This window comes from Furipterus horrens, unplaced genomic scaffold (assembly GCF_987537825.1).
Source record: "Furipterus horrens unplaced genomic scaffold, mFurHor1.1.pri manual_scaffold_11, whole genome shotgun sequence".
Classification (NCBI taxonomy): domain Eukaryota; kingdom Metazoa; phylum Chordata; class Mammalia; order Chiroptera; family Furipteridae; genus Furipterus; species Furipterus horrens.
This window is the reverse complement of record NW_028327181.1, coordinates 98,226,866-98,250,653: the sequence shown is the minus strand read 5'-3', so window position 1 is coordinate 98,250,653 and position 23,788 is coordinate 98,226,866. Positions and strand designations below refer to the sequence as shown.

General features: G+C 61.1%; 1 protein-coding gene across 1 annotated transcript in view; it reads right to left on the bottom strand.

Moving 5' to 3' along the window:
- Positions 1-23,788, bottom strand: part of UBE2O (ubiquitin conjugating enzyme E2 O) — a 39,925-nt gene continuing 16,137 nt past the window's right edge. The window contains exons 2-18 of the mRNA XM_090257261.1: positions 12,008-12,067; positions 11,788-11,898; positions 9,878-9,975; positions 9,305-9,368; positions 8,668-8,811; positions 8,119-8,228; positions 7,840-7,990; positions 7,129-7,601; positions 6,542-6,696; positions 6,163-6,275; positions 5,927-6,055; positions 5,109-5,198; positions 3,601-4,297; positions 3,192-3,328; positions 1,215-1,418; positions 1,075-1,132; positions 1-969 (exon numbers count right to left, since the gene is read on the bottom strand). Coding sequence (XP_090113387.1) covers positions 299-969; positions 1,075-1,132; positions 1,215-1,418; positions 3,192-3,328; positions 3,601-4,297; positions 5,109-5,198; positions 5,927-6,055; positions 6,163-6,275; positions 6,542-6,696; positions 7,129-7,601; positions 7,840-7,990; positions 8,119-8,228; positions 8,668-8,811; positions 9,305-9,368; positions 9,878-9,975; positions 11,788-11,898; positions 12,008-12,067 — 3,465 coding nt within the window. The 3' untranslated portion in view covers positions 1-298. The remainder of the gene's footprint in view (positions 970-1,074; positions 1,133-1,214; positions 1,419-3,191; positions 3,329-3,600; positions 4,298-5,108; positions 5,199-5,926; positions 6,056-6,162; positions 6,276-6,541; positions 6,697-7,128; positions 7,602-7,839; positions 7,991-8,118; positions 8,229-8,667; positions 8,812-9,304; positions 9,369-9,877; positions 9,976-11,787; positions 11,899-12,007; positions 12,068-23,788) is intronic.

The following is a 23,788-nucleotide window of genomic DNA, read 5'->3' as shown; positions in this document are numbered from 1 at the left end:
TAAGGGGGCAGTGCCGGGACAGCTCTCCTGGGGTGACAAGTAGGAAATCAGCGACAGGATTCAGATTTGCTTTGCACAGGGGACTCGCCTGTTGAAAGACTGCTTCGGAATAGAAATGGCAGCATCTCAAGAGACTTCTTGCACGTCAGCATCAAACTCACCTTGGGAAGAAGGGGGCAGTGGAGGGCTTGCATCAGGGACAGAGGAGAACGTGGGGAGGGGGAGGGTCCAGGGGAGGGAATGAGCAGGCAGCAGCTGGCCTCTCCCACCATGATCCTCCGTCCCACCGGGCAAGCGGCTACTTGTCATCTGTGCTCTCAGGCATGCCTGCCTCAATGAGAACGGCCCGGAACTGCGCCAGAACCCCCCGGATGCTCTTGATGAAACCCTTCGAAAGCGGGAAGAGGGGAAAGCCGATGTCAGGGTAGCCGCTCTTCTCAGGCAAGAAGCTGCGGTAGCTCTTCCTCCGCTTCTTTGGTTTGACACTGGGTGGCACCGAGGCGCCCGGCGCTGCCTCCGAAGTCTGGTCTGTGTGGTCCCTGCTGGCTGTGGCTGGGCCCTGGGCGCCGCCCTCTGAGTCTGAGCCTGGGGAGGCCTCCCCAGGGGCCAGCCTGCCGTCCTCGGGTTCCACCTGGCCACCGTCCGGGAGCTCGGCCGCAGCGGCAGGCCCTGCAGAGCTGCTGTCCTTGAAGGCCCCGCTGGGCAGCACCCCGGCCCTCTCCAGCAGGGCGTGGGTCTCCAGCCAGGACTCGATGCGTCGCACCAGCCGCCAGCCGCCGGCGCTGAAGTGCTGCCGGATCTCCTGCGCGAAGACCTCGGGCGGCCGCCGCACCAGCTGGGCCATGGACTGCACCACGCGGATGAGCGCCATCTCGTTGTAGCAGCGGCTGTTCTCGTAGCCCTCCTGCAGGCCCCGGTCGCTGTCGAAGCCTGCCTCGTTGTAGTAGGGCTCGTTCACCAGGATCAGGCCTGCGGGGCAGGCCCGTCAGCGCCAGCCTGGCCTCGGCCCCCAAGGGCAGACCAGACCTGCGGGCAGGGGCGGGGACCCCACAACGCCCGGACCCGCTCACGTACCTTGGATGGAGATGAGCACCTGGAGGAGGCTGGATTTGCTGGTCCACCTCTCTGTGCCCTAAAACACACCGCACGGTCAACTCGGCCCCAGACGCCCACCCGAACGGGCCGCCGCCACCCGGGAGCCACACGGCACTCACCTTTCCAATCCAGGTGCCCAGGAGGCTGACACACACCTTCCCATTGTCATACAGGTTGGGGTTCAGACGGCCACTGCACTGGGAGAGGTAGCAAAAGTGGGGGGGCACGGCCGGGTAGATGTTGGGGAGCTGGATGTCAAACAGGTAGAGGCCGTCCTCGTAGGGGGTGCGAGCGGGGCCCTTGATCAGGGCTGAGAAGAGGTCCTAGAGGAGGGAGGGGGCTGTGGTTGGCAGGGGCCCCCGCACAGCACCGGGCTTTGGGCTGTCGCAGGGCCCTGCGGGAGGAGCAGCACCCGGGGCGCCGTCCCACAGGGCCTACGACGCTGGGGGTCAACACAAGCCTCTCTGTACAGACGGGGCGCCCTTCACTCCTGGCACAAAAGGAAGCTTCCAAACTGGTTTTTATCCTACCAGGTTTTATTCCTCAAAAATCATTATTTTAAAATTGTATTCCTCAAAACAGCTGCCCTGAATCCAGCCCCCAGAAGGCAAGCAACGATGACAGCTGATCAGAAGGTGGGAGAACATTCCGGAATGGCACGGCTACACTTGCTCCTCGGGGGCCAGAGGCACAAGAGGACCTGGGCTCCGGGAGGAAATGTTGGGGGACTACCAAGGGGACACGGGTCGCGAAGCCATTAGAGGGACTCCCCATCTGTGCGTGTGGCGGGGTCGGGGGTGGTGTCGGCTGCCGGGGCCGGAGGACCTGCGAGGGTGAGTGCCCGCCCAGGGGCCTCGGGTTCCGGCAGCGTTTCCCTTTCCCTCGGAAGGAGATTGGGAAAAAACAGAACAAAGCAAAGAAACTATTCCCTTTGTCCCTCAGCAGAGCTGAGACAGGCTGGAATTTTCAAAAAGAATTTTACTAAAAGCCAAGAAAGCCCACAAGGATTAAGAACCTCCAGCAGCTGCCGGCACTAGTCCCCAGCCCTGCCCTGTGGCCCTGGCACCAGGGCCGCCTGCACAGCACCCCCGCGGTCTCTGCTCGGGCCCCGGCTCCAGGGCTGGGCCAGAGCTGAGGCCTCGGTCAGACCCTAACTCGGTCTTCAGGGGACCTGGCACACGGCAGGGCCCGGGGGTTCTGCTGAATAGATAAGGTGAAGGCCCCGGCCGGTGTGGCCCAGCTGGCTGGGGCGTCATCCCATGACCCGAAGGCTGTGGGTCTGATCTCTGGTCAGGGCACATGCCGAGGCTGCGGGTTCGGTCTCTGATTGGGGCGCACACGGGAGGCAGCCCTCGGATGTCTCCCCCTGCCCTTTCCTCCCTGTGAGGATTTAAAAATGACAAAAAATAAGGTGGAAGGGGACCTGCCCATTGCTGGAACAAACAAGGAAGCAGTGTCACTGATGGGCTGCATGACAAACCCAGGCCCCGGCCGCCGAGACAGAGAGGGGATGGAGTGTGCTCTTGTCACACGGGGAGCGCCACACGGGGAGTGCCACGCGAGGAGCGCTATTCTGTAGCTAGAGAGGGACGGACCAGACCAATACCAATCAACGTGGGTGGTCCCAAAATTACCCGGCAGTGTAAAAAAAGTGTGCTACAGGTGATGTGTACGATGACATGCTGTTTTTATAAAATAAGTCATACAAAATAGCACGTGTTTATGATGCCGTGTGAGAATGTCAGAATATAAAAAATGTCATCTGGGAGAAGACACACCAAACTTCTCAGTCACGACCCCTGAGGGCAGGGTGAGGATCCGTCAAAGACAACTCTAGTTTTCTCTGTAATGTTCTAATTTTTCAAAAACAAGACTGGACTCAGTAACTCGTATGTAATTTAAAACTTATTTTAAAACAGAAAGAACGAGCCATCTGGCCTAGACACAGGTGTCGGAGGGGCCCCTCCCCTGACCGAGCCTGTTTCCTCCTCATCAGAGGAGTGGGTGGCCTCTCAGGTGCCACTCAGGCCTGAAGGTCAGGGTGCCCACTCAGCGCAGCTGCACCTGCCCACGCCAGCCCACACAAGGCTACTTGCCATTCTATCCTCAAAAGTCTTGACCATGATGCCATCGGGAAGCGAGGTGGCCAGCAGCGCCATCTCCTTCCGCACTGTGCTGAAGAACTTCTTGGCTTCTGGAGGCTGGAACTCAATTTTCTTAAAGGAGTGGTTTGCTGGAGGGGGGAACAGAATGTTCAATCCCTAGCGGCGAGGCCCGAGAGCTCCCCTAGAATGGCAGCTGCCGCCCTGGGAAGCCTGGTGCGGTGGGAGCAGGGGATGGGCACGCTCCCCACCTGGGTGCACACACCCACACTTGTCCCACCTGGCTCTCCTGGCATCGGGGCCAGCAACTGCACCAGGGACGTGTTCCTGGAGCAGCAGTGGGGCCGGGTGGGGTGGCCGCCCCCTGCCCCCCGCCCCCCATAAACACAAGGGGCTGACTCACAGGGCGCAGACTCCAGCACCGAGAAGACCTCGCCCTTGGCACTGGTAAAGGTGACCCCGGGCTTGCCGCCACACTGCTGGCAGAGCACTGGGGTCTCGCTGGGCCACTCGGCCTTCACGGGAGATGGCGCCTCGGGCCTGTCCTCCTTGCGCTCCGTGTCCGACACGGCCTCCATCTTCTCCTCCTCTGCGATGGCCACATTGTCCAGGGTCTTCTTGAGGTTTTCCTGTAGCTTCTTGATGTCATCCAGAAACTTCTTTTCCCGAGTCGGTTTCTCAGGCTCCACTGTGGGGGAGGTGGGGGAGCCCGTCAGAAGCTGCTCCACGGTCATGTTCTTGAGGCTCTCCAGGATCTTGATGGCCTCTTTCAGCTCCCGGAAGCTCTTCGGGGGCCCGTCCTTGCCAGCCTTCTCCATGAGCCCAGCCACCGGGGCGGGCATGGCCACAGCCCCCTGAATGGCAGCCGTGGCGGCCTCTTCGCTGATCACCACGCCCTTGTCCTCCTCGGGGGCCGCCGGCTGCTCAGTGGGCGGCATCGGGGGCTCCTCTATCTTGGGGTGGTCGTCCTCCACCAGCCCATTGTCTGTCTCCCAGCTGTCACTGTCGTCCTCCCACTCGTCGGAGGACGCCCCGCTGGTGCTGCCCTCAACTGAGTCATAGTCCGACTCCTCGATCTCAGACTCGATGTTGTACAGGTGCTGAGGGCAGACGGCACGGGAGGCTCAGAGAGCTCTGCCGCGCTCCGGGGACCCCGGCCCCCACAGCCAGAGGCGCGGGCGGCCCCGCCCCACCCTCGGCCTCTCCTGCGGTGGGCTCTGCAGGCAGCTTCTGTCTCTGGAAGGCGCCTTCCCCTGCCCCACCGCAGCAGCGCACTGCAGCCCCAGCGGTGTGCGCTCAGCCAGCTGCCGCCTTTGGGGGCAGACACAGCCCCACTGCTAGAGGACTCAGGTCAGAGGTCTCTATGCAGTGACTCTGGGACCTGGGAACATGCCTGAGGAGGGGCAGGTTGGGGACAGCTGGCCTGGGTCACACGTGTCCCCATCCCTGGAGGAGGGGTGAGCCATTCCCTTGCCCTACCCTGTATGGGCGTGCCAGGAGGAGAGCTGGGGCTGAGGACGGCTCGAACAAGGAGGTGAAGGGCTGGTGCTGAGAACAGCCTGCAGCTCAGACCCCACCGGCCGGGGCCGGGGCCAGCTCTTTTCCTCCCTCCTACTGCTCTGTGAAAGTTTTCCTAGAAGTGTCAGCGACTCTATTGCCTAAAGGAAGTAACCTGCATTTTCTCAGCACAGCGAGAGGTTTGTGAAAACGCACACACACCTGGCAACCTGGGGAGGCTGCAAGGTGGGGCGGGGCTCCAGAGCTGGGCGAGCAGTGCTGCCCCAAAGAGAGCCCTCACCGGGAGGCCGCGGGAGCCCGTCGCTCCTGTTCCTCGCACGGGGACAGAAGACAGGTCATGGCTTCCAGCCCAACTGCCACAGGTGAGCAGTGTGGGTTTTGGCAGGGCCTTACCTGGGGCAGGATGATGGTCTTTGAGTTGTCGGCCCACACCACCTCCACCTTGCTGCTGACGTCCACGCGGGCCACCTGGCCGACTGACGGCTGCGGGGCAAACAGCGCAGGGTCAGGAGTGCAGCCCCCCAGGAGGGGACAGGGCCCCAGCACCTCTGAGAGGGAACACCAGCTGTGGGTGGCACGGGTGTGGCCGTGAAACTAGGAGGGATGTGGGCACCAGCCAGAGGCGGCCACAGGGGGTCGCTGAAGCGTGGGACTCCCCTGTGCAAACACCCCCAGCGAGCCTGTCCACTGGGTGCCCACTCACCTGGGCCGCTGAGCACACGCTCCCTCCCTCTCCAGCATTCTGGGCTCTCCCGGCTTCCTGACCTTAGGGTGGGGTTCCAGCCTCAGGACTTCCTTCCGTTCCCATTCTTCCCTTGTTGGGGTCTGCCCCACCCCACCCAACACTCCCACCTGTTCTCCAAGGCCCAGCTCAGATGCCACCTCCCCAAGCCTGTCCTGTGTTCCTGCATCAGTCAACAACACAGCCCCAGTGCCGGGGAGAAGGAACAGGGCTGCCCTGAGAACCGCGGCCCCGAGGCTCAGGGAGCAGCGGTGTGAGAGCAACCTGATCCCCGCGGGCAGGCGGGCGGGCTTGGCCTCGTGCAGGCGGGCAGGCTCAGTGAGTGGCAGCCAAGGATGAGCCAGCGGACATGCAGGTCTGGTCCCCTGGAGCCACCTGGTGGCACCACCAGGCACTACAACTGCTACACAGGCCTGGGAAAGCAGCTGTGGGAACTTGGACTTGCTGGTGACGGAGGGGGGCGAGTCACCTCATCCTCCTTATGAGGAGCTCCATCCTCAGTGTTGCCAATGCGGATGACGATGTCCGTGGTGCGGAACCGGAAGTCAGGGTGGTCGGCAATGTCATACACGCTCACGTCTTCCTCTTCTCCAATCAGCTACGGCACGGGATGGGTGGTCATGAGCCCAGGGGCCCTACGCCCTACGCCCTACGCTCAGCCCACCAGAGCCCACCCAAAAGGAAGAGGCCGGACCGCACACTCACCTCCACGTCGTCCCCACTTGGCCGCAGCTTGAACCACTTCACCATGCAGGTGCGGCCCACGTGGTCCCCGGACTGCACCACGCCGTAGACAGCGGGGTCAGGACAGCTCTGGACTAGGGAACCAGGAAGCACACGACCGCTAAGGAGCCCTGGGGGTGCCATGTGCACCCACCCACCCACCACCATGTGTCCCGCACAGCAGGGCACAGATCCCACCTGCTTGCTGGCTAGGTCAGCAGAGGACAGAAGAGGCTTTCTCAGTCCTCAAGAGGGAGCCACCTTCGAAGGGGAGCCTCCTCCTGACCCTGAGACCTCTTGCCCCCTGTCCCCAGGCCCACCCAGGCCCTTGGCAGGGATGGCCTTCCGGAGCCGGCCCTACCTCGCTTGTCCACCACGAAGTCCCCAGGGCAGAACTCGTTGTTGTCCAGGTGGTGCACCGGGAAGAGGTCGTTGGAGCGAATGTTGCACTCCACGGAGCCGTCCTGCCACATCACGTCTGCTGAGGTCATGGTGGTCACCACCTCCACTGCCACCCTGCAGGGTGGGAGCAGTGAGCCAGGCCGCACGCACAGCTTCCTGGAGGAAAGGGCAGGCTCTCCCACGCCCTCCCTCCCGGGGGCTCAGCGGCCAGCCAAGAAGGAAGACAAACGGGCTGGTGGATGCTCCCCACAGTGCTCCTGCCCTGCGGTCCCTTCTGAGAGCAGTCCCATGTGGGAAATCTCAAGTGACTGTGGCCCAGAGGCAGACCTGAGGTCAAGGCCACCGTCCCACACCCTCCGCCTGACTCCCAGACCTCTCCTCTCCACCTGGGCCAACCCCAGGCACTACATCCTCTCAGCTGGGCACCCTGAGCCTTGACAGGGCTGCAGACCACGTGCGTGCGAGGCGAGTGGGCGTGCCTGCCGGCCAGGGGGGTGCGCTGAGGCTGGACACACAGCCAGGAGGGAGGGCGCCCTCTGAGTGTACCTGTCCCCCGGCTTGAAGTCACGGGTGATTTTATTCTTCTTCCTCTTGTGTTTCCGCTTTAAGTTCTTAATGGACAAGGGGATGCTCTTCCTGCGACTCGGGCCACTGCCGCTCTGGGAGGAAGTGGTGGAGCTGGCAGAGGAGGTGACCGAGCTGGTGTCGTCCGTGTCGTCCGCGGCCTCGTCGTCTGCGTCCTGCTCCGCTGAGTGCAGTCTGTCGTCTCCGCCTTCCTTTAGCAGGAAGGGCGGCAGCTGCACACCCGCTTCCGGGGCCTCCTCGGGGCCCTCGTCCTGCACCTCCACGGGGCTGGAGGACCCGTCGGGGGTCTCCTCAGGGCTGGCGGACCCCGGGTCACTCTTCGCTCTGGCCCCCGCTTTCTTGCCGGGGTCCTCCGTGGAGTGGTCCCTGGGGCACTGGGTGTCCGGGGAGCAGGACATGATTCTCACAACCTGCTTCTTCAGCAGGCGCTTCACCTGCGAGGGCAGAGCAAGGAGGCGGCGGCTGTGCGGGCAGCGCTGACACCGTCCGGGGATGCGGGACGCCCGGGCAGCCTGGTCTGGGGGTGGGTGGCAGCCACACACACCGAAGCGGCCCGCCAGGGTCATCGGGGCTGCCCCCCAAGGCCTGAAGCACAGGCTGTCCTCCCCGGCTGGGAAAGCAGCTCCAGGCCAGTTCCTCCAACGCCCCCCAGCCCCGGCCCCGAGGACATACCTTCTTGGCCATAGAGCCCTCGCCCGGGGCGCAGTGCTTCTCCGGACATTCGCAGGCGATCTTGGCCAGCTCCACCCGGGCCGGGAAAACAAAGAGACAGCGCTCCCCGAGCTGCCGCTGAGCGTGGTCAAAGCATCCGAGGCGCTTCACCCTGCGGGGCAGACGCAGTTGGGGCTGGGCCGGCAGTTCTCCGCCCCCACCTCTCTGACTGTGGCCCAGAGGCCGGCTCAGGGCCCATCCTGGAGGCTGTTGAGGGGCTGGCACCCCGGGGCTGCTCACCTGCCTAGATTTTCCTGGGTGATGACAGAGGGCGGGGGGCTGACACTGTCCGTGCCCCCTGGACAGAAGCTCTTGGTAATCCATGTGACTTTCAGTTCTACCACCTGTACCTGGGGACAGCACATGGAACAGGGCCATGGTCAGCATGTTCTAACAGCTCTCGCCAAAGCAGCTGCCCAGAGCCCACCTGACCTCCAGGTCTTCCTGGGGTTGCCCAAGTACAAACACCCCCAGAGCAGGCCCCACCTGCAGCTACAGCCCCACCAGGGATATCCCTGTTACCTCCTCAGCACCAATCAGGGCCCAGGGGACCTGCTACTCACCACTCCCCAGCCTTGCTCAGCCTGGGTCAGTCAGGCTGGGGAGCATCTGCCCTCTGGTCACCTGGTGACCACAGCCTGGGTTCCCCTTATCTTCAAAACCCTTCCAGTAAGAGGGTCCAGAGGTCAATGAGTGGGGCTGAGCACTCAGAGCAGGCAAGGACGGGGTGGGCAGCAGCTCAGCTCCAGAGTGTGGAGGGTGAGGGCCCAGCCAGCGCCCAGCCCCTACCTCTTCCACGACCACCCGGAACTTGCTCTTGGTGCTGAGCACAGGCTTAACTCCCGACAGCCACTGGACACTGGAGAAGATCTTGGCGGGGCCGATGAGCACTTGGCCCGGGTAGAAGCCGTAGGAATCATCAAAGAAGAGACCCTGCAGGACGCGGAGCGAGAGCACAGTCCTGGTGAGCAGTGCCTCCTTGGGAGGTGGTCTTTCCGCCCCCTCTCGACCCCACACCTTGCCTGCCCCCCTACAGGCCTCCACACTCCCTGAAACAAACTCGAGCTCCAGAGCAGGACCTCTCAAACCTAAGGCGCATGTGATGACTGACCGGGGGGCCCTTTAAAACGTACCAATGACTCATGTGTTTCTAACAGGGGCACAGACTTAAGTACAAAGTGAGCCAGAAACTAGGGTTCTAGAGCATCACACTACACACACTCTAAGGGGAAAAAAGGATTTAAAAAGATGAGATAAAAGTTAACAAAATATAAAGGAAACTGCTAATATTTTCTGCCTTCTCTAGGAACCCCCCTGCCCCACAACGGCGTGAGCCTGGGCCAGCTACAAGCACGGGGCTGGGAAGTCCCTTTTCCAGTTCAGCGCGGAGGCCAAGGAGCGTGCCCACCCCCCACCCCCCACTCACCGAGTCGCTGACGTGGGGGCAGACGTCGTAGAGCTTGGCGCCGTCCTCTGTGTTCATGGAGCACCTGGAACAGTGAACACGGGCTTGGTCTCTGCGCGGCACCACGGCCGAGTCTCGGGAGGGTGGCGGCCAGAACCAGGTGCGGTGCTGGTCAGTTTTGAAAGCTACCCAGAGGTGCCAGTACGTCACATGCCCTCCAACGGCACACACCCCCTCCGTCCACAGCTCAGCCTCTGCACTGGCACAAGTAACTCCCCAAAAACGAACAAGAGCCTAAGCCAGCATCGGAGTGCTCAGCACCATGAAAGCGTGTACACGAGGCTTCAGCGGCTGGCAGACACCCTAAGTTGTAACGCTTCTCTCCTCCAACCAGGACCGGGCAAGGACCAGAACCTGGGTGAGGGAGTTACGCTTCAGCAATAAGGGGACCTGCCCAGGGTCAGTCCCTGCATGTCCACAGCACCTGTCAGGGCCCTTGCTGAAGCCTGTGACCGGAGGCCCACGAGCAAACGCCCTCCTCCCCACCATGTAGCAGCGCCCCGCCGAGCGGACGGCTCCCGGTGGCGAGCGTACCTGGCACCGTTGGACAGCTTCAGGATGATCTGGTTCTTCAAGTCGTAGACCTTCCCCAGCCAGCAGTCATAGGCAATGTAGTCCCCGTACATGAAGGGCTGCAGACCAGGGCACAGGGGTGTGAGGGGGGCAGACGACACTAGCGTCATCAGCTTGTCCCACTGAGATGGGGAGGAAGGGTCTAGACAGCTCACTGCCCGGACTGGTTGGCACAGAACCTAACAGCCACTGCGGCACGCTGCCCCCAGGCTCCCCGCTGCAGCCCAGCTCCCCGCCGCCCAGTGTGGCAGAGGCGGTGGCGGGGGCTGCCTGGTGGTGACGGGAGGGTCGGCAGAGACCTGCGCCGTCCGAGGACACAGGACACAGCTCTTGGGTGGGAGTGGGCTGTGGAGGTCAGTGACGTGGACAAGGAGTCAAGTGACTTAAGCAAAGAAACCAATATCCCGAGGGGAGCAAGAGCCAAGCGCCTCACTAACACACAAGGGGAGGGCGTCTGAGGTGCTGGGCTGGAATCAGAGGTCGCAGGACAAACCCGTGGTGTCATGCAGACACAAAACGGGCACCGACAAACTCAGACATGTGTCTGCCTAAAAGTGCACGTCTCAGCCCTGCCCCGAAAGGGCCTGCTGGCCGTTAGCACGCCCAACTCGCACCCACAGCTTGGTTTTTGACACTTGGTTTTCTCCTCTGAAAGGAAGCAGGGCTCCCCGGAGAAAGGGCCGATTTCAGGGCTGGGTCAGAAAAAATAGGAGACGGAAGGAAGAACGAGCTAAGGAAGAAGTGATAGAGGCGGTCAGACGGTCAAAGAGGCCAGGGTGACGGGGCCCCTACCGGCCACACCGAGGGCCATGTAAGCAACTAAGCATGGTGGTAACGGGTCACACACTGCATGGAACAGGGGCCTCCATGCACACTGAGGCGAGAGATGAATGACGGAAGGGACAGGGCAGGAGGAATGAGCAGGGGAGCCGTCCATCGCCAGGCAGTGATCATCAGGTGCGGGCAGGTCCAGGCGGGACTGGGGGTGGTGGCTACACTGGCAGGCTGGGCTCTGACGTGTGACAGGTGACTGACATGATCCCGGAATACCTCCCCACAAAACAAAATTATTTGCAAAGGGGTACATGGGGGCCTCATGGCGGGGAGACGTGGCAGACACCAACACAGCCAGGGATCATCGGACATCAAGGGCCAGGGAAGAACTTGGTGGCATTTCTGGGGCCGTCCTGCCAAGGGTGCAGGGCCCGCGGCTGGTGCCAGGCCAACACCAGATAGCTCCACGCTGAGGGCCGAGCGGCGGATGTAAGGGCACAGAAGCAGAGCCGACTGGGGCACCGTCCAGAACGGAGACCAAGCAGTGGACCAGTAAAGGCAAAGCACGTTCCCGGATGGAATTCCGGATCAGAACATGGAAAAGAATATTGTTGGGGTCTGTGGATTGAAGAGTAATGTACCAACTCCCTAATTTGGGGGAGTTGTGGTCACGTAGGAGAATGTCCTGATTTGGGGAAATACACTTTGTAGGGCATCCTATCTGTAGCTTGTTCTCAAATGTCTGAGAAAAAAGGACTTGAGAGAAAAAAGGCCAGGAAAGAGGAGGAGACGGGGGCGGGGGGGTGATGCAGCAAATGGAGTGAAGTGTTAACCGCTGAGGACACTGGGATATAAGAACTGCCGGGAAGTTTGAAATCATTAAAAAATAAATTATTGAAAAGAACCTTGTTTGTAAAAAAAAGAGGTGTGAAAGGAGAAAGCAAACTAGGCAAAGAGAACCAACCACACCTGCAGCCTGTGCGAGGCTGGAGACACGGGGCCTGACCTGCGTCTGAATGGCTTACGGAGCACGCGGCGGTACCCGGGCGGGCCCTGACCGGGGGAGGGGAGGCGGGTGGCGGCGGCAGGAGGCTCACCCAGATGTGCTGCAGATCCTTGCTGTTGACCGGGTAGATGATGCAGTTGGTGCCGATGAGCTTGACGGCGCAGTCGATGCTGACGTCTATCACGGTGCCACACTGGCTATCCTGGGGGGGACGCACCAGGCCTGAGCAGGCAAGCGCTGCCAACCCCTGTGGGGGACCCGGCCCAGGCAACCCCGAGCAACCCCCGCCAGGGCTGGGATGCAGGACTCACGGTGGATCGCATGTGCCGGACCACGTCCCGGGGCACCACGGAGCGGTCCTCCAGTTTCAGCTGGACAAGAAAACACGGGCGTGAGAGACTGGCCTCTGGCAGCACCACAAGGCACACGCTTCTCCCAGCTTCCTGGGAAAGGCAGCCCCCTGGCGCGAAGCGCACAGACCCTGAGTGGGAAGCGCGGTTCTCACAAACCAAACGCCCCTTGCTGCACCCAGACAGAGACTTCGGAACTCCGAGCACCAACTCCCCCACCGAAAGCAAACACTGGGCTAACGGGTCACTGTGACCCAAGTGTGGCTCAAGGACAGATCCCGTAAAACAGCACTTAAATGAAAGGTTTAAGAGTCTGTTCTACAGAGAGCAAAACATTCTGTCGGCAGTGAAATCCCTTTTCCACTTTGTACCAGTGCCTGCCCCCCGGGGCCGAGGGGTGTGTGGGGTGCAGGAGGAGCGTGACCCTGCAGCCCGCTATCGCCCGACGCCACCTTCTATTCCGGGCTACCCGTCCCGACCAGCCGCAGTGCAGCCTGCTCCTTATCTGTCAGGTGCAGGGCCCTGATGGCTGCTGAGTGACTCGGGACAGCGAGCTGCGGGAGCCCGGCCAGCTGCAGAGCGCGCACCTGCCCCGTCCTCCCACCGACACCCCGCAGCGGCCGCCCGGCCCCTCCCTCTGCCAGCACGGCATCCCCAGCTCAGCCCCGGGGGAGACGGTCCGCTTTGCTGGCCGCCCCGCCGGGGCCACTCCTCTGCAGCTCTTCATCAAGTCACGGATGGGCACCTGCCCGTCCTCAAACCACAGGGGGGGATGAGATGTTCCCTCAAACAACACTCTCTCCAGACTCAAGCCCCAGGGTGTGGAAAGGTGACCTCCAGGGAAGGAGAACTGAGACACTGGCTCAGGGTCACCGAAATGCTGGCCATGATGAGACCCAGACTGACTTACAATAAAATAAAGGGGGAGCAGTGGGCTCCGCCAGCAAGGAGCAGTCAGATTTCCCCACAGGGGCCCGGAGACCAAGCCCAGGCGTTAATAAGCACATGGCCTCTGAGCCAGACGCGCAGGTGTGCCAGCCCTGAAACCCCAGGCCAGCACTCACGTCCACAGGTACCTAGGGAGGCGACAGCCACCATCTCAGAGTGGGTGACGGGGTTAATGAGGCGGCAGGTGCTGGCTGTGGTCACTGCCGCCGCTGTCGCTGCCCCGGGGCGTCGGCTCTTCTGAGTCCTCGGCCTCCTCATGTCCGCTCTGAGGTCTCCGGGGGCGGCGAGGGGCCACGCGGCGGTCTTCTAAGAGCTTGGTGGTCCGACGGCCCCCCTTTTCTAATTCAAAGAGCCCCCCGCCCTGGAGGCCTCTGTGCCGAGTCCCTGACCCGGGACACGGTGCTCCCAGTGCTGACCCGCCCCAGCTCAAACTTCTCTCTCATTTCGGACTTCAGAAACCACAACTGCGCGTCCTTCCAACCCGCCACAGACCCCAGAGGCTGCAGCCCCAGGACGTTCAATGGGGGGGACCGTGCTGGGGGGGAACCGTTCTTGGTGTGAGCTGTGGCAGCGGCTCAGGGATCCCCAGGGAGGGACCCAAGTGGAGTCTACAGATCACGTCCCCACCTCGGCGGCTGTGCTGGTCTCCAGGACAGTGGCGCAGGCAGACCCGCAGTCAGTGTGGTTTCTGACGGGACGCGGCCCCCGAGGCGCAGGGGAAACGGAGGCTCCTGCTCTGAGGCCAGGGCAGGAGCAGCAGAGCCAGAGGACGTCCCGGGCGCCACCTCCAGGCCGGGGCGGGCTCTCCCTCCTCTGCTCGGATCACGCTGGGCACAGAACGCCCCAGAGGGCGCTGCACTTGCTCTAGCCAGACACCAGCTTCCACAGCAAAACTAAGCCAGGGAACAACCATGTTTTGTTGTTGTTAGGGGCACCCTGAACATGGCTTTAAAAACATTGTGACCAGCCCCGGCTGGTGTGGCTCAGTGGATCGAGTGCTGGCCTGTGAACCAAAAGGTCACCGATTCAATTCCCAGCCAGGGCACAGGCCTGGGCTGCAGGCCACGTCCCCAGTTGGGGGCACAAGACACAACCACACATTGATGTTTCTCTCCCTCTCTTTTTCCCTCCCCCCCCCTCTAAAAGTAAACAAATAAAATCTTTAAAAATATATATTTAAAAAAAAATTGTTACCAAGGTGGGATCTGGGGTGGGATAGATTTCAACTGTCGTCCCTAAATTTCTGAATCTCTGACGAGCTGACCTATTAACATTTGAGGGAGCGCTGTAGCTATCAAAGGTAACTGAACATTAAAAAATAAAAGTCAAGAAAAATAACACTAAAATGTTAACGTGTCTCTGAGTGAGGGGTTTTAAAAATGGATATGCATTACTGTGGACACTTCTGTGACGTCTGTGCCTGTTGGAGCCCAGAACTGAATCCTTCGCCCCCTGCCCCGCCCCCGGACGCAGGAGCACCAGACACGCCTGCCCTCGTGGAGAGGGGTCCTGGCACCTGCTTCCCAGAGGGTCCGCTCATCCGAGCAACGACGACTGAGCACCTTCCAGGGGCCGGGTCCTGGGCCCCAAGGTCCTGCTGCCGTGCAGCTGACCTTGTCGCGCAGCTGACCTCGTCGTGCCATGGGGAGACGACAGGCAGACGCGGGTCCGGCAGCGTAAGTGCCACAGAGAAAAGAAGGCAACGCGGGGTCCGTGTGAGGCCGGTCACGGGAGGGGAGCACGGCTGCGTGATCCAAGAGCAATAAGGGAGGGAGCCGTCCCAGCAGAGGCCGGGAGGGCCACGCAGGGCGAGCTCCGAGGGCAGCAGGAGCCCTGGGGAGTGGGTCGGGCGTGAGATCCCCTGCTGGGCAGACGGGAGCCCCTGCAGGGCTCTGAGCAGAGGGCCTGCATGGCCGCCATAGTAAAAGGATCCCAGGGCTGCTGGGCAGAGACCACGCTGCAGACGGAGACCAGTCGGCCCGGCGGTTCTCAAACGGGGGCAGTTTTGTCCCCCAGAGGACATTTTTGGTTGACACCACTGGGGAAGGGACTCCTGGTACGTAGTGGGTAGAAGCCAGGGATGTTGCTGAACCCCCAACAGCACTCGGCACAGCCCCCACGACAAAGCACCGCAGGCGCGGAGCTGGGAAGTCCGGAGGCTGCTGCCAGGAGGGTGGGGTGCGGGCAGAGGAAGCACCGGGAAGGGAGAGCTGACGAGGTGCTTCCAGCTGGACAGCCCCTCAGTGGCAAGGGGGGTAAAAGGCAATCCGGGGGGAAGGCACCGCGACGGGGGTCGGGCACTTCCGTCCCACCCCCCATCTGAGTCCTGCGTCCCCCAGAGGGCTGCCCTGGCCAGGAGGCCACTCTCCTCCCCTCCCCCGACCAACTGCTCCTCTCCACCACCACTCAGCAGGAGCTGTGCGGGTCCCCCGACTCTTGGTCTAGACCCTCATTTGTAACACTGCTCTCGACTGACCCGGAAGAGCCCAAGCTCACGTAGAAGAATGTTCCAAGGACAGAAAAGGCAAACCGAGGTTGATCAGTAGGCTGAAAATGTAAGAAATAACACAAGAAGCTGCCTCCACAACACCCTGCAGGACTGGGGGGCCCGAAGGGATGGCCGCTCTGTGGAGGCCAAGCACAGGCCCCAGGGAGAGAAGGCGGCCTCAGGCCTGATCCCTGGTACCCGCTCCGGAACTAACGGGGCTCCCGGGGCCGGAGGGGAAGCTGCAGCCAGTCCAAAAAGGCAGAGGAGGGGCCTCGGAGGGGCCTCAGCTTTTGGGTCAAGGCTGGGAGCCCCCAGCCCACCACTGTCACCGCCTGTCGCACCCTGAGAGGGGCCGAAGCACGGAGACGATGTGGGTGCTCTCCCACAGGGAGAAAACCGACCGTCTTTTCTGAGGGTTAGCAATACCTCGTCTTCACTGACAACCGGGAGTAGCTTCCAGCAAAAGGTCCAGCCTCGTACCAGGGACCCAGTCTCGACTGCAGGGATAAGCTGACCGCCAGCCCCACCCCATGTCCCCAGTGAAGGACTGGGGACCTCTTACAGTGGCCCCCAGTCTGGGTTTGTATCCAGTAAGGCGCCAGCTTCACTGGACAGAGCCAGGCCCAAGGTGTCCAGAAGCCTCGTGACGCCCGGCCCCCACCCTCCTTGTACTGGGGTGCAGGACTAAGGGGCGCACACCTGGGAGGGCACAGCAGACGTTCCACTGGCTGAGAAGCCCAACGCAGTCTGGGGGTGGGGACACAGGGAACAACTCAACAGAAACTTGGCTCAAACCCGGGACTGAGGTGAATGAAAATTTTTAATGCTTCCTACAGATTCAGGCTAAAGAACACAAATGCGAAACGAGGAGCGCACGTCATCGTTGAAGACTTTCCGAAGATGAGGCAGAGACACGCGTGGGGAGAGGGACCAGCAGGCCCCGCGACAGGAGCCCCCTGGGGCAAGGGCAGCGTCAGAGGCCAGAGAAGCCCCGTCCGCCAGGCTGGAAGTTTTATCCCTGGGTGTGAAATCGGGAAAAGGTTTGGGAACTCCTAGGATGGAACGCTCCCTGGAGCAGTGGTCTTCAAACCAGGGGTCAGGGCCAGCACAGGAAGGAGACACTGAGCGCATCCCACCGAGTAAGGCCAGAACTGTTCTGAGAAAACCCCTCCAGCTGCATATGTAACATACACGCAGAAGGTGTGTTCCACAGTGGGCCGCTGCCAGGGAGTCTGAGCGCCCCCGGCCCGCGGGCGGTACCCTGTGCCGGGCCCTCTGCTTCTCCGCGGCCAGGGTTTAGGCAGTTACAAGTGGAAAGACATTTCTACTCATCAGAAGCTGCTCTGGAGCCAAAAAACAAGCAAAGACAGACAGAACCAGGATCTGCATGTTTGTTTACACACAGTCACCGGGAGGTGGAGAACCTTTAACTCTTCCTGATACGACTCAAACTGTCAATACTGGGTTTGCAGGGCAGGAAAACCAGAGTGGCAGGCAAGGGCCCTGACCGCGGGCGGGAGCTGGCTCCTCTTCCAGCTTCTTCCGGAGCCCAGTTTGCAGTTCCGACTGGATTTGGGGTGATGGTGGGCCAGTGACTCTTGAGTATGCCAGTGTAGGGACTTCCTCAGAGCGGCTGACCCACCCGTGGCGGTGCCCGTGACACCCAGCCCTCAGCAAGCTGCCCACCTGAGGCCAGGAGCATTTACCATCACATCGCAAACGGCCGGGGGCTGCCCACGCTTGGGGGACAGGGAGGACAGCTGGAAATGGCTGAGCAGTGCGCGAGACAAACGTCGGTGCCCTGGACTAGGAAATTCTGTCAATCGTGTGCTACAGAAACCACTCGGCAGAAGCTCTGCTGAACTAAAGCCTGAGGTCGATCAGTTCAATAGTTTTTGACTGTTTTCTATAAATTCAGAATGAGACAGGAATATAAATATATAGGCATGTGCCTGGGCTTTAAAAAACATACATTTAGGCCCTGGCTGGTGCAGCTCAGTGGATTGAGCACTAGACTGCGAACCAAAGGGTTGCCGGTTCGATTCCCAATCAGGGCACAGGCCTGGGTTGTGGGCCGGGTCCCCAGCTAGGGGCACACGAGAAGCAGCCACACATTGATGTTTCTCTCCCTCTCTTTCTCCCTCCCTTCCTCTCTCTCTAAAACTAAATAAGTAAAACCTTAAAAAAAACAAAATAAAAAACTTACATTTAGATAGGGGACACCAAATAAATATACCAGTAAATACGCTGCTGAGCTGAGCAGCAGCACAAAAATCCCTGTTTCTGGGTGGCAGCGGGGGGGTGGGGGGGTGATGGAGGGGAGGGCCAGGCTGCACAGGACTGTCCACAGCGACGCAGGCAAGCGGCAGCAATGGGACACCCCCCACCTCCTCTGCTTCAGGGGAGAACTGGCCAGGCATTGGGACGCAACCCCGGGGGGCAGCCCGGGGCCCCAGCCCGCTGACTCTTCTCCCACCGCCTGCTGCAGCCCAGGAGCCTGCGCACAGCCTGACAGCGTCACTGCCTGGAAGCCGAGCTGGCCGGCTGACCGGAATGGCCTGGAGGCACAGCCGGCCCGAGGGGACAGAAGGCGGGCTGAGTCCAACTGCCGCTAAGTGAGAGGAGGACCGGGAGCCGCGCCGGGCAGCAGGCCAGCTGGAGCCGGGCAGCAGCGCATGGTCTCTGCGGACGCTGCAGTGTCTGCAGGCAGCTCTCGGGAGCATTCAGGGGCTGGAGCCAGCGTGGAGAGAGAGCCTGGCTCCTACCCGTGTCCTGCAACCTGGCCTAAGAAGGGCCAGACAGCCCAGGACTCCTGGGTCCGATGGGAGGGGACAAACGGAAAGCTTTAGGAGGAGGCGGCCTCCCTCCTCAAGAAGTACGACTGGAAGGTAGAAAAGTAAACAGCTGACTTCACGTTCCGTTGTGTGGCCAGGCCGCTGTCCCTCGGAGTCAGCAGGGAGCAGCCCAACTGCCCAGGTGCAGAGCGCGCGCGTGGCCTCACGCGGCCTTGCAGACCCCCGCCCCCACGTCTGTCATCACACGGACAGACCTGCTCCGCCTCCTCCAAGGCCCCGACCCCGACAGGGGCGGCGCGGCTGTCAGGGCTCCCCACACCCCAGAGCCCCGGCTGTGCTCGCCTGTCCTTCCCGTGGGCACGGGCGGCCTCCCCGGGGGCGCACAGAGCCGTGCCGACTCTCAGAGAGGACCTGCCGCAGCCCCGGCCTCTTCCCTGGGACTCCACATACCAACAAGGTCTCGGGGTGCCTCGTGTGCACATTAGCTCATCCTCACAGAGCAGCAGCTCCCAACAGAGGGGCGACAGGACGGGGGGTGCCCTGCTCACTGTAGTCCCCAGGATGGGGACCAGGACGGCATTCGGAAGAGGTCCCCAAAGCAGTGTGGATACACGTCCCCAAGTCCTGGCTATTCTGACTGGCATTTTAAAGGCAACAAGGACGAGAAACAGCTACAAGGGTCGGTACCGAGTGCAGTGGAGCAGCCCAGGGCCCCCGCCTTTCACCAAAGACCCCACGTGGAAGGAGCACCACCTCCCTGACCCCACAGCAGCTCCCGTTGTCTCTCAGACACCCGCGGTCACTAATTCCAGGCCCACGAGGTAAGTGCCCACCCGGGGGCACTGGGTGTCACTCAGGCCCCTCTGGCCTTGCCCTTCAAGCCTTAAAACCGCCACTGCCCCCCCCCCCCCACTGCCCCCTCTCTCCAGGCCCAGCGCACAGCGCCTCCCAGGGTGCGGCGCCCACTGAGCCGGCACTAAACCACAGAGCAGAGACACCGGGACTGGGGGGAGGACGCCCGCCAACCGCAGAGCGCGGTCAGAGCGCAGCCCCACAGCCGATAAAGCAGGGCCCGTGGCGGCCGTGCTGAGGAAGCCTGTCCCCTCCCTGGTGTCAGACACCATCTGAGACAGGCAGCCCTGGGCCGGGCCAGCTCCAGAGCCCGCTCCCTGCCACATCTCCTGGTCGGCACCTGCCCGGCCCCCGGCCCTCCGAGGGGCGATGCGGGTCTTTGCAGTGTGCAGCCCCACCGACCCCCCAAGCAGGCGGGCAGAAAGGGAAAACCCCTGGTCTGCAGCGACAGGAGCGCCAGGGCACAACCTACACCGTCCGACAGTCTCCCTCCCCAGGAACTTACAGCTCAGCTGGAAAAGCACAAGTACACAGACTGAAACGGGCTGCAAAAATTAACGTCCAGGTGTGTCTTCATTTAGGGCCCATTCCTAAAAACGTTTTACAAACTGAAGGGGTTTTAGCTACCCCAGGAGTGCTTTTCAAGGAAACCCACAGGAAACGTTATAGTATGTAAATACCCCCCCTTTAATGAGCATGGACACCCCCTATCACGAGGAGGAGGACAGATGAGAGCGACCCAGACAGCGGCGTGGGACGGGCCCTCTGACCAGGCATCGGGGCCCCGGGGTCCTGCGGGCCGGGGACCGAAGCTGTGAGAGCGGGGGAGGGAAGAGGTACAAGCGTGTGAGTGCTTCCAGAGCCACCTTGGGAGGGGGGGTCAGCTCCCATTGCGGACGGGAAACCAAAACCAGGTGCAGGGCCGGCCACAGAGCTGGGACGCACTGCAGTGAGGCCCTGCCAAGTCCCAGTCCGGTGACCAGGCATGGCACCCTGCGGTGGTGGGGCAGCAAGGGGAACGGGTGAACGACGCACCCTCCCTCCAGACACAGGACCCTGGCCTCCTGATGGTCTTTTCTGCACCACAGACACGAAACTTCTGTCCTTCCTCTGGGCTCCTCCAGGTCCCATGCAGGAAGGACTTCTCAACCAGAACTCGTCTTATCACAGACCTGAAGGAGGACGCGTCTCCTGCGAGCGAGGGGTCAGAATTCATCTGAACTACAGGACACCCACTTCCGGACCCCACGCCTCAGAGCCGGCAACTTCCGGCGGACCACACTGCCGCCTTGGAAGAGCAGCGGGTGGACATGGCCCCATGAAAACAGTGGAGGAAGTCTAGGTACTTAATTCGGCAGTGATGCAAGAGCAGAAGATTATGAGGGAAGACGAGGAGACCAGGTTTTATGTATGGTAACTCTCAGAATCCTCAGCTCTCTTTTAAAATACAGATTCCTGATTTTTTAACCCAAACTACTGAATGAATCTCTGGATAAAAACAGAAATCTATTTCTTAACTTTCCCAGGCAAATCTAATAATTACCCTGGTTAAAACTGTTCCACTTCAACCAGTAAGCTTCCCTATCTCCTAGAACACAATAGAACCCCAACTACTTAGGGATATTTGTTTGTTAATTTTAGAAAATTTTAAAGACTTCATTCTGGGGCTCAAGAAGCAAAAGCAGGGTGGATTAAAATTATTAAACATGGGAGAGCTAACTGAGGCCTACCTTCAGCGTTCCTGACATACTCCTGTGGCTCACCCATGGACAGATGCACAGGCACCAGGTCCTCAAAATAACGGGGCCCCAACTTTAACCAGCCTCTGCCCAGGTGGCCCAGTCCCCGGCTACACAAATTCCCTGACAGATGCCAAAAACAAAGTCCCAAGCTCTGGGACAGCTTTTAGCACCAAGAGGCAAGGGACGTGACCCAGGCCAGCTGCTGCCAAGGCGGCAAAGCCCAGATCCTGCCAGCCCACACCCGCAGACACCTGAGGACCCAGGTGCGCTGCCTCAAAGATTCCCGGGCAGAAGGTAGCTCCTGGGCCCGCGCCATGACCACGAGGAACTGATGTATAGGGCTGGGTCACCGGATGGGATCGAGTTGGCGCTTAAAATCTTCAGCGCAAGCCCTGGCTGCTGAGGCTCCGTGGATTGAGCATCGCCCTGCGAGCCAAGTGTCGCTGGTTTGATTCCCAGTCAGGGCACATGACTAGGTTGCATACCAGGTCCCCAGTTGGGGGCGCGAGTGAGAGGCAACCACACAGTGATGTTTCTCTCCCTCTCTTTCTCCTTTCCCCTCTCTCTAAAAATAAAATAAACAAATGAATATATAAAATCTTCAGCGCTTTCCCAGCACCAGAGAACTCCAAGCCTGAGGAAGACCACCCTGGCAGGAAGGGCACGCACTGCCTGCTCCCCATCCAGCAGACAGCCCCAGGGCCTCGGCTTACAGGGGCTCCTGCTCCCCTTCCTTCACCTTCCCTGCTGCGGACCCTCAGAAAAGTGACACAGTCTTCAAAATGACATCATCCTTGGTGAGCAGGAGCCGAGGCCACACCCCTTCCCACAGCCGCTCACGATGTCCAGTCTCACCCCCACCCAGCCTGTCTGCGGCTCCTTCAGTCCCTGCGCCCGACGCTGAGGATCAATCAATAGCCACTCTCTGCAAAATGCATCTTACCTTCCGAAGCAGGCTTAAGACGGGAAGGGACTCACTCAGCACTGCTATTTTTAAAAATGCAAATGTGGTAGAAAAAGGCTATAAAAATAACACGCCAGAGCCTTGATCCAAGCCGACTCTCCTCAAGGGCCAGGTTCTCAGGGAATTGGAGGTGGAGTGGGGCGCAGGGAGCCGCTCTGCCTGTAGTTTTCCCTTCCTCACCCCTATGAGCTCAGGGCAGGGGGGACCGCACCAGAGCCCCGACACACTGCTGAGCCACCTGCAGGCAGGCCGGCAGGCAAGGGGACGCCGCCCCTCCCCGGGGCCGCAGCACCCAACAGTGCTGGCCCTCCGCTTCCCTCTGGCCCAAAGCCACATCTTGCCGAGAGGAGCTGGGCTGGGGGCTGCAAAGGGTTCCCTTCCCAGGGAAGCAGGCGCCTGGTAAAGGCACGGGAAACCAAGGAGGTAGAGACACAGGACCCTGGGACGGAGAGCAAGCCAGGGTCTTGCGTCACTTGGTGACGGTTCTGACAGCCTTCTGCACAGGCCCGACCCCACCCTTGATGTCACAGCCACCGAGAGCCCACAGCAGGCACAGCCTCAACACTGCCCCGTGCCAACTCGACGGTGACGTTTTCCTGTCCTCGGCCCCCCGTGTCACGAAAGTTAGGGTAGCACAGGATCAGGTGGCCTGCCCCCCCCAAGCAAAGATTTCAAGCCAAATTAAACCCGTTTAGCAGCCCGTTTCTGGACTGCGCCCGTGCTAACCAGCGTGGCTGGGAAGCGGGAAGGACCTCCCAGCAGCCAGTGGGAACAGAGGCGAGGAGGAAACTCCTCCTTGGGCTGCGGGTCACCCGGCTGGTCCTCGGGCAGGAAACGGCACCCGGCACAGCCACGGCCAGCTCCCCACGGCCGCCCCCCAATGCTATCTTACTTTCTTGTTCTTAGAGCATCCTGCTTTATTTCACTGAGGAAACACTGGCTCTTATTTCTCCGAGGGCATCCACTCTGTGTTCGGAGGGTGTCCTCGGTTTTCAGTGCCAGCCCTGTTTCCTCTGACCTGCCTTTCTGCTCGTTCTGGCCTCTACGCTTCATTCACGCTGGGCGCTTGCTGAATCCTCCTCTGACCCTTGGCTGCACGCTCCGGCTTACCGGGGAGTCAGTAAGGGGTCCTTGCGGCGACGCACCAGGTCTGCGCCCTGACTGCTGGGTGGCTACATGGAACCGCCCGAGAAAACGGCACAGAGCCGCGCGCACACGCTCCGCAGCGGTGTCGGCTTCCAGGGGCGCTTTCTGTGGTTATGTAAGACGGAGTCGCTGGGGGAGGCTGAAGGAGGACAACGCTCTCGGTTTTGCAACTTCCTGTGAATCTAATTATTTTAAAATAAAAAGTCAAAAAGAAAAAAACACAATAAAAAAGATAGAAACTTTGAATCTAGCGTCTGCTGGGAAGGTCCCTCGAACGCCAGCCGCTGTGGGTCTGTGCCTGGCGCCGTGCGTTCCCCGCGCCTGGTTCCAGCCCCGCGGGAGCGGGCAGGGGGCCGGTCGGCACCCCCTCCCGGGGCACACACGGCCAGGGGCCCCTCTCCCTGTTCAGGCCCTGCTGCCCTTGGCCGCACCCAAGGCCCTTCAACCCGGAGTCTCTGGCTCGACGTCTCCTGAGCACGGGCCTCTGCTTTCTCTCGTGGGCAGCGGGTGGGTCTTCTCTGGTTTGCAAAAGCGAAGAGTCGGGGAGTCTGACTCCTCCCCACGGAGGCCCTCAGCCAACCCCCGTCTTCAGGCCCGGCACCAGCACCGCCTACCCCAGAGGCCCAACTCCTACAGCCCTCCCCAGGGCCCGCTCCGTGCGCAGACACGTCAGCGGGCCCGCTCGGTCTTCGCTCGTTTTCCATCGTCCAAAACTTGCACTCTCCCTCCGTCGTTGTCTTCTCCCCCATTCTCTGTTCTCATGGCCTCGTACTTTAACATAAATACCGTTTCCGGAGGAAGCGGAGG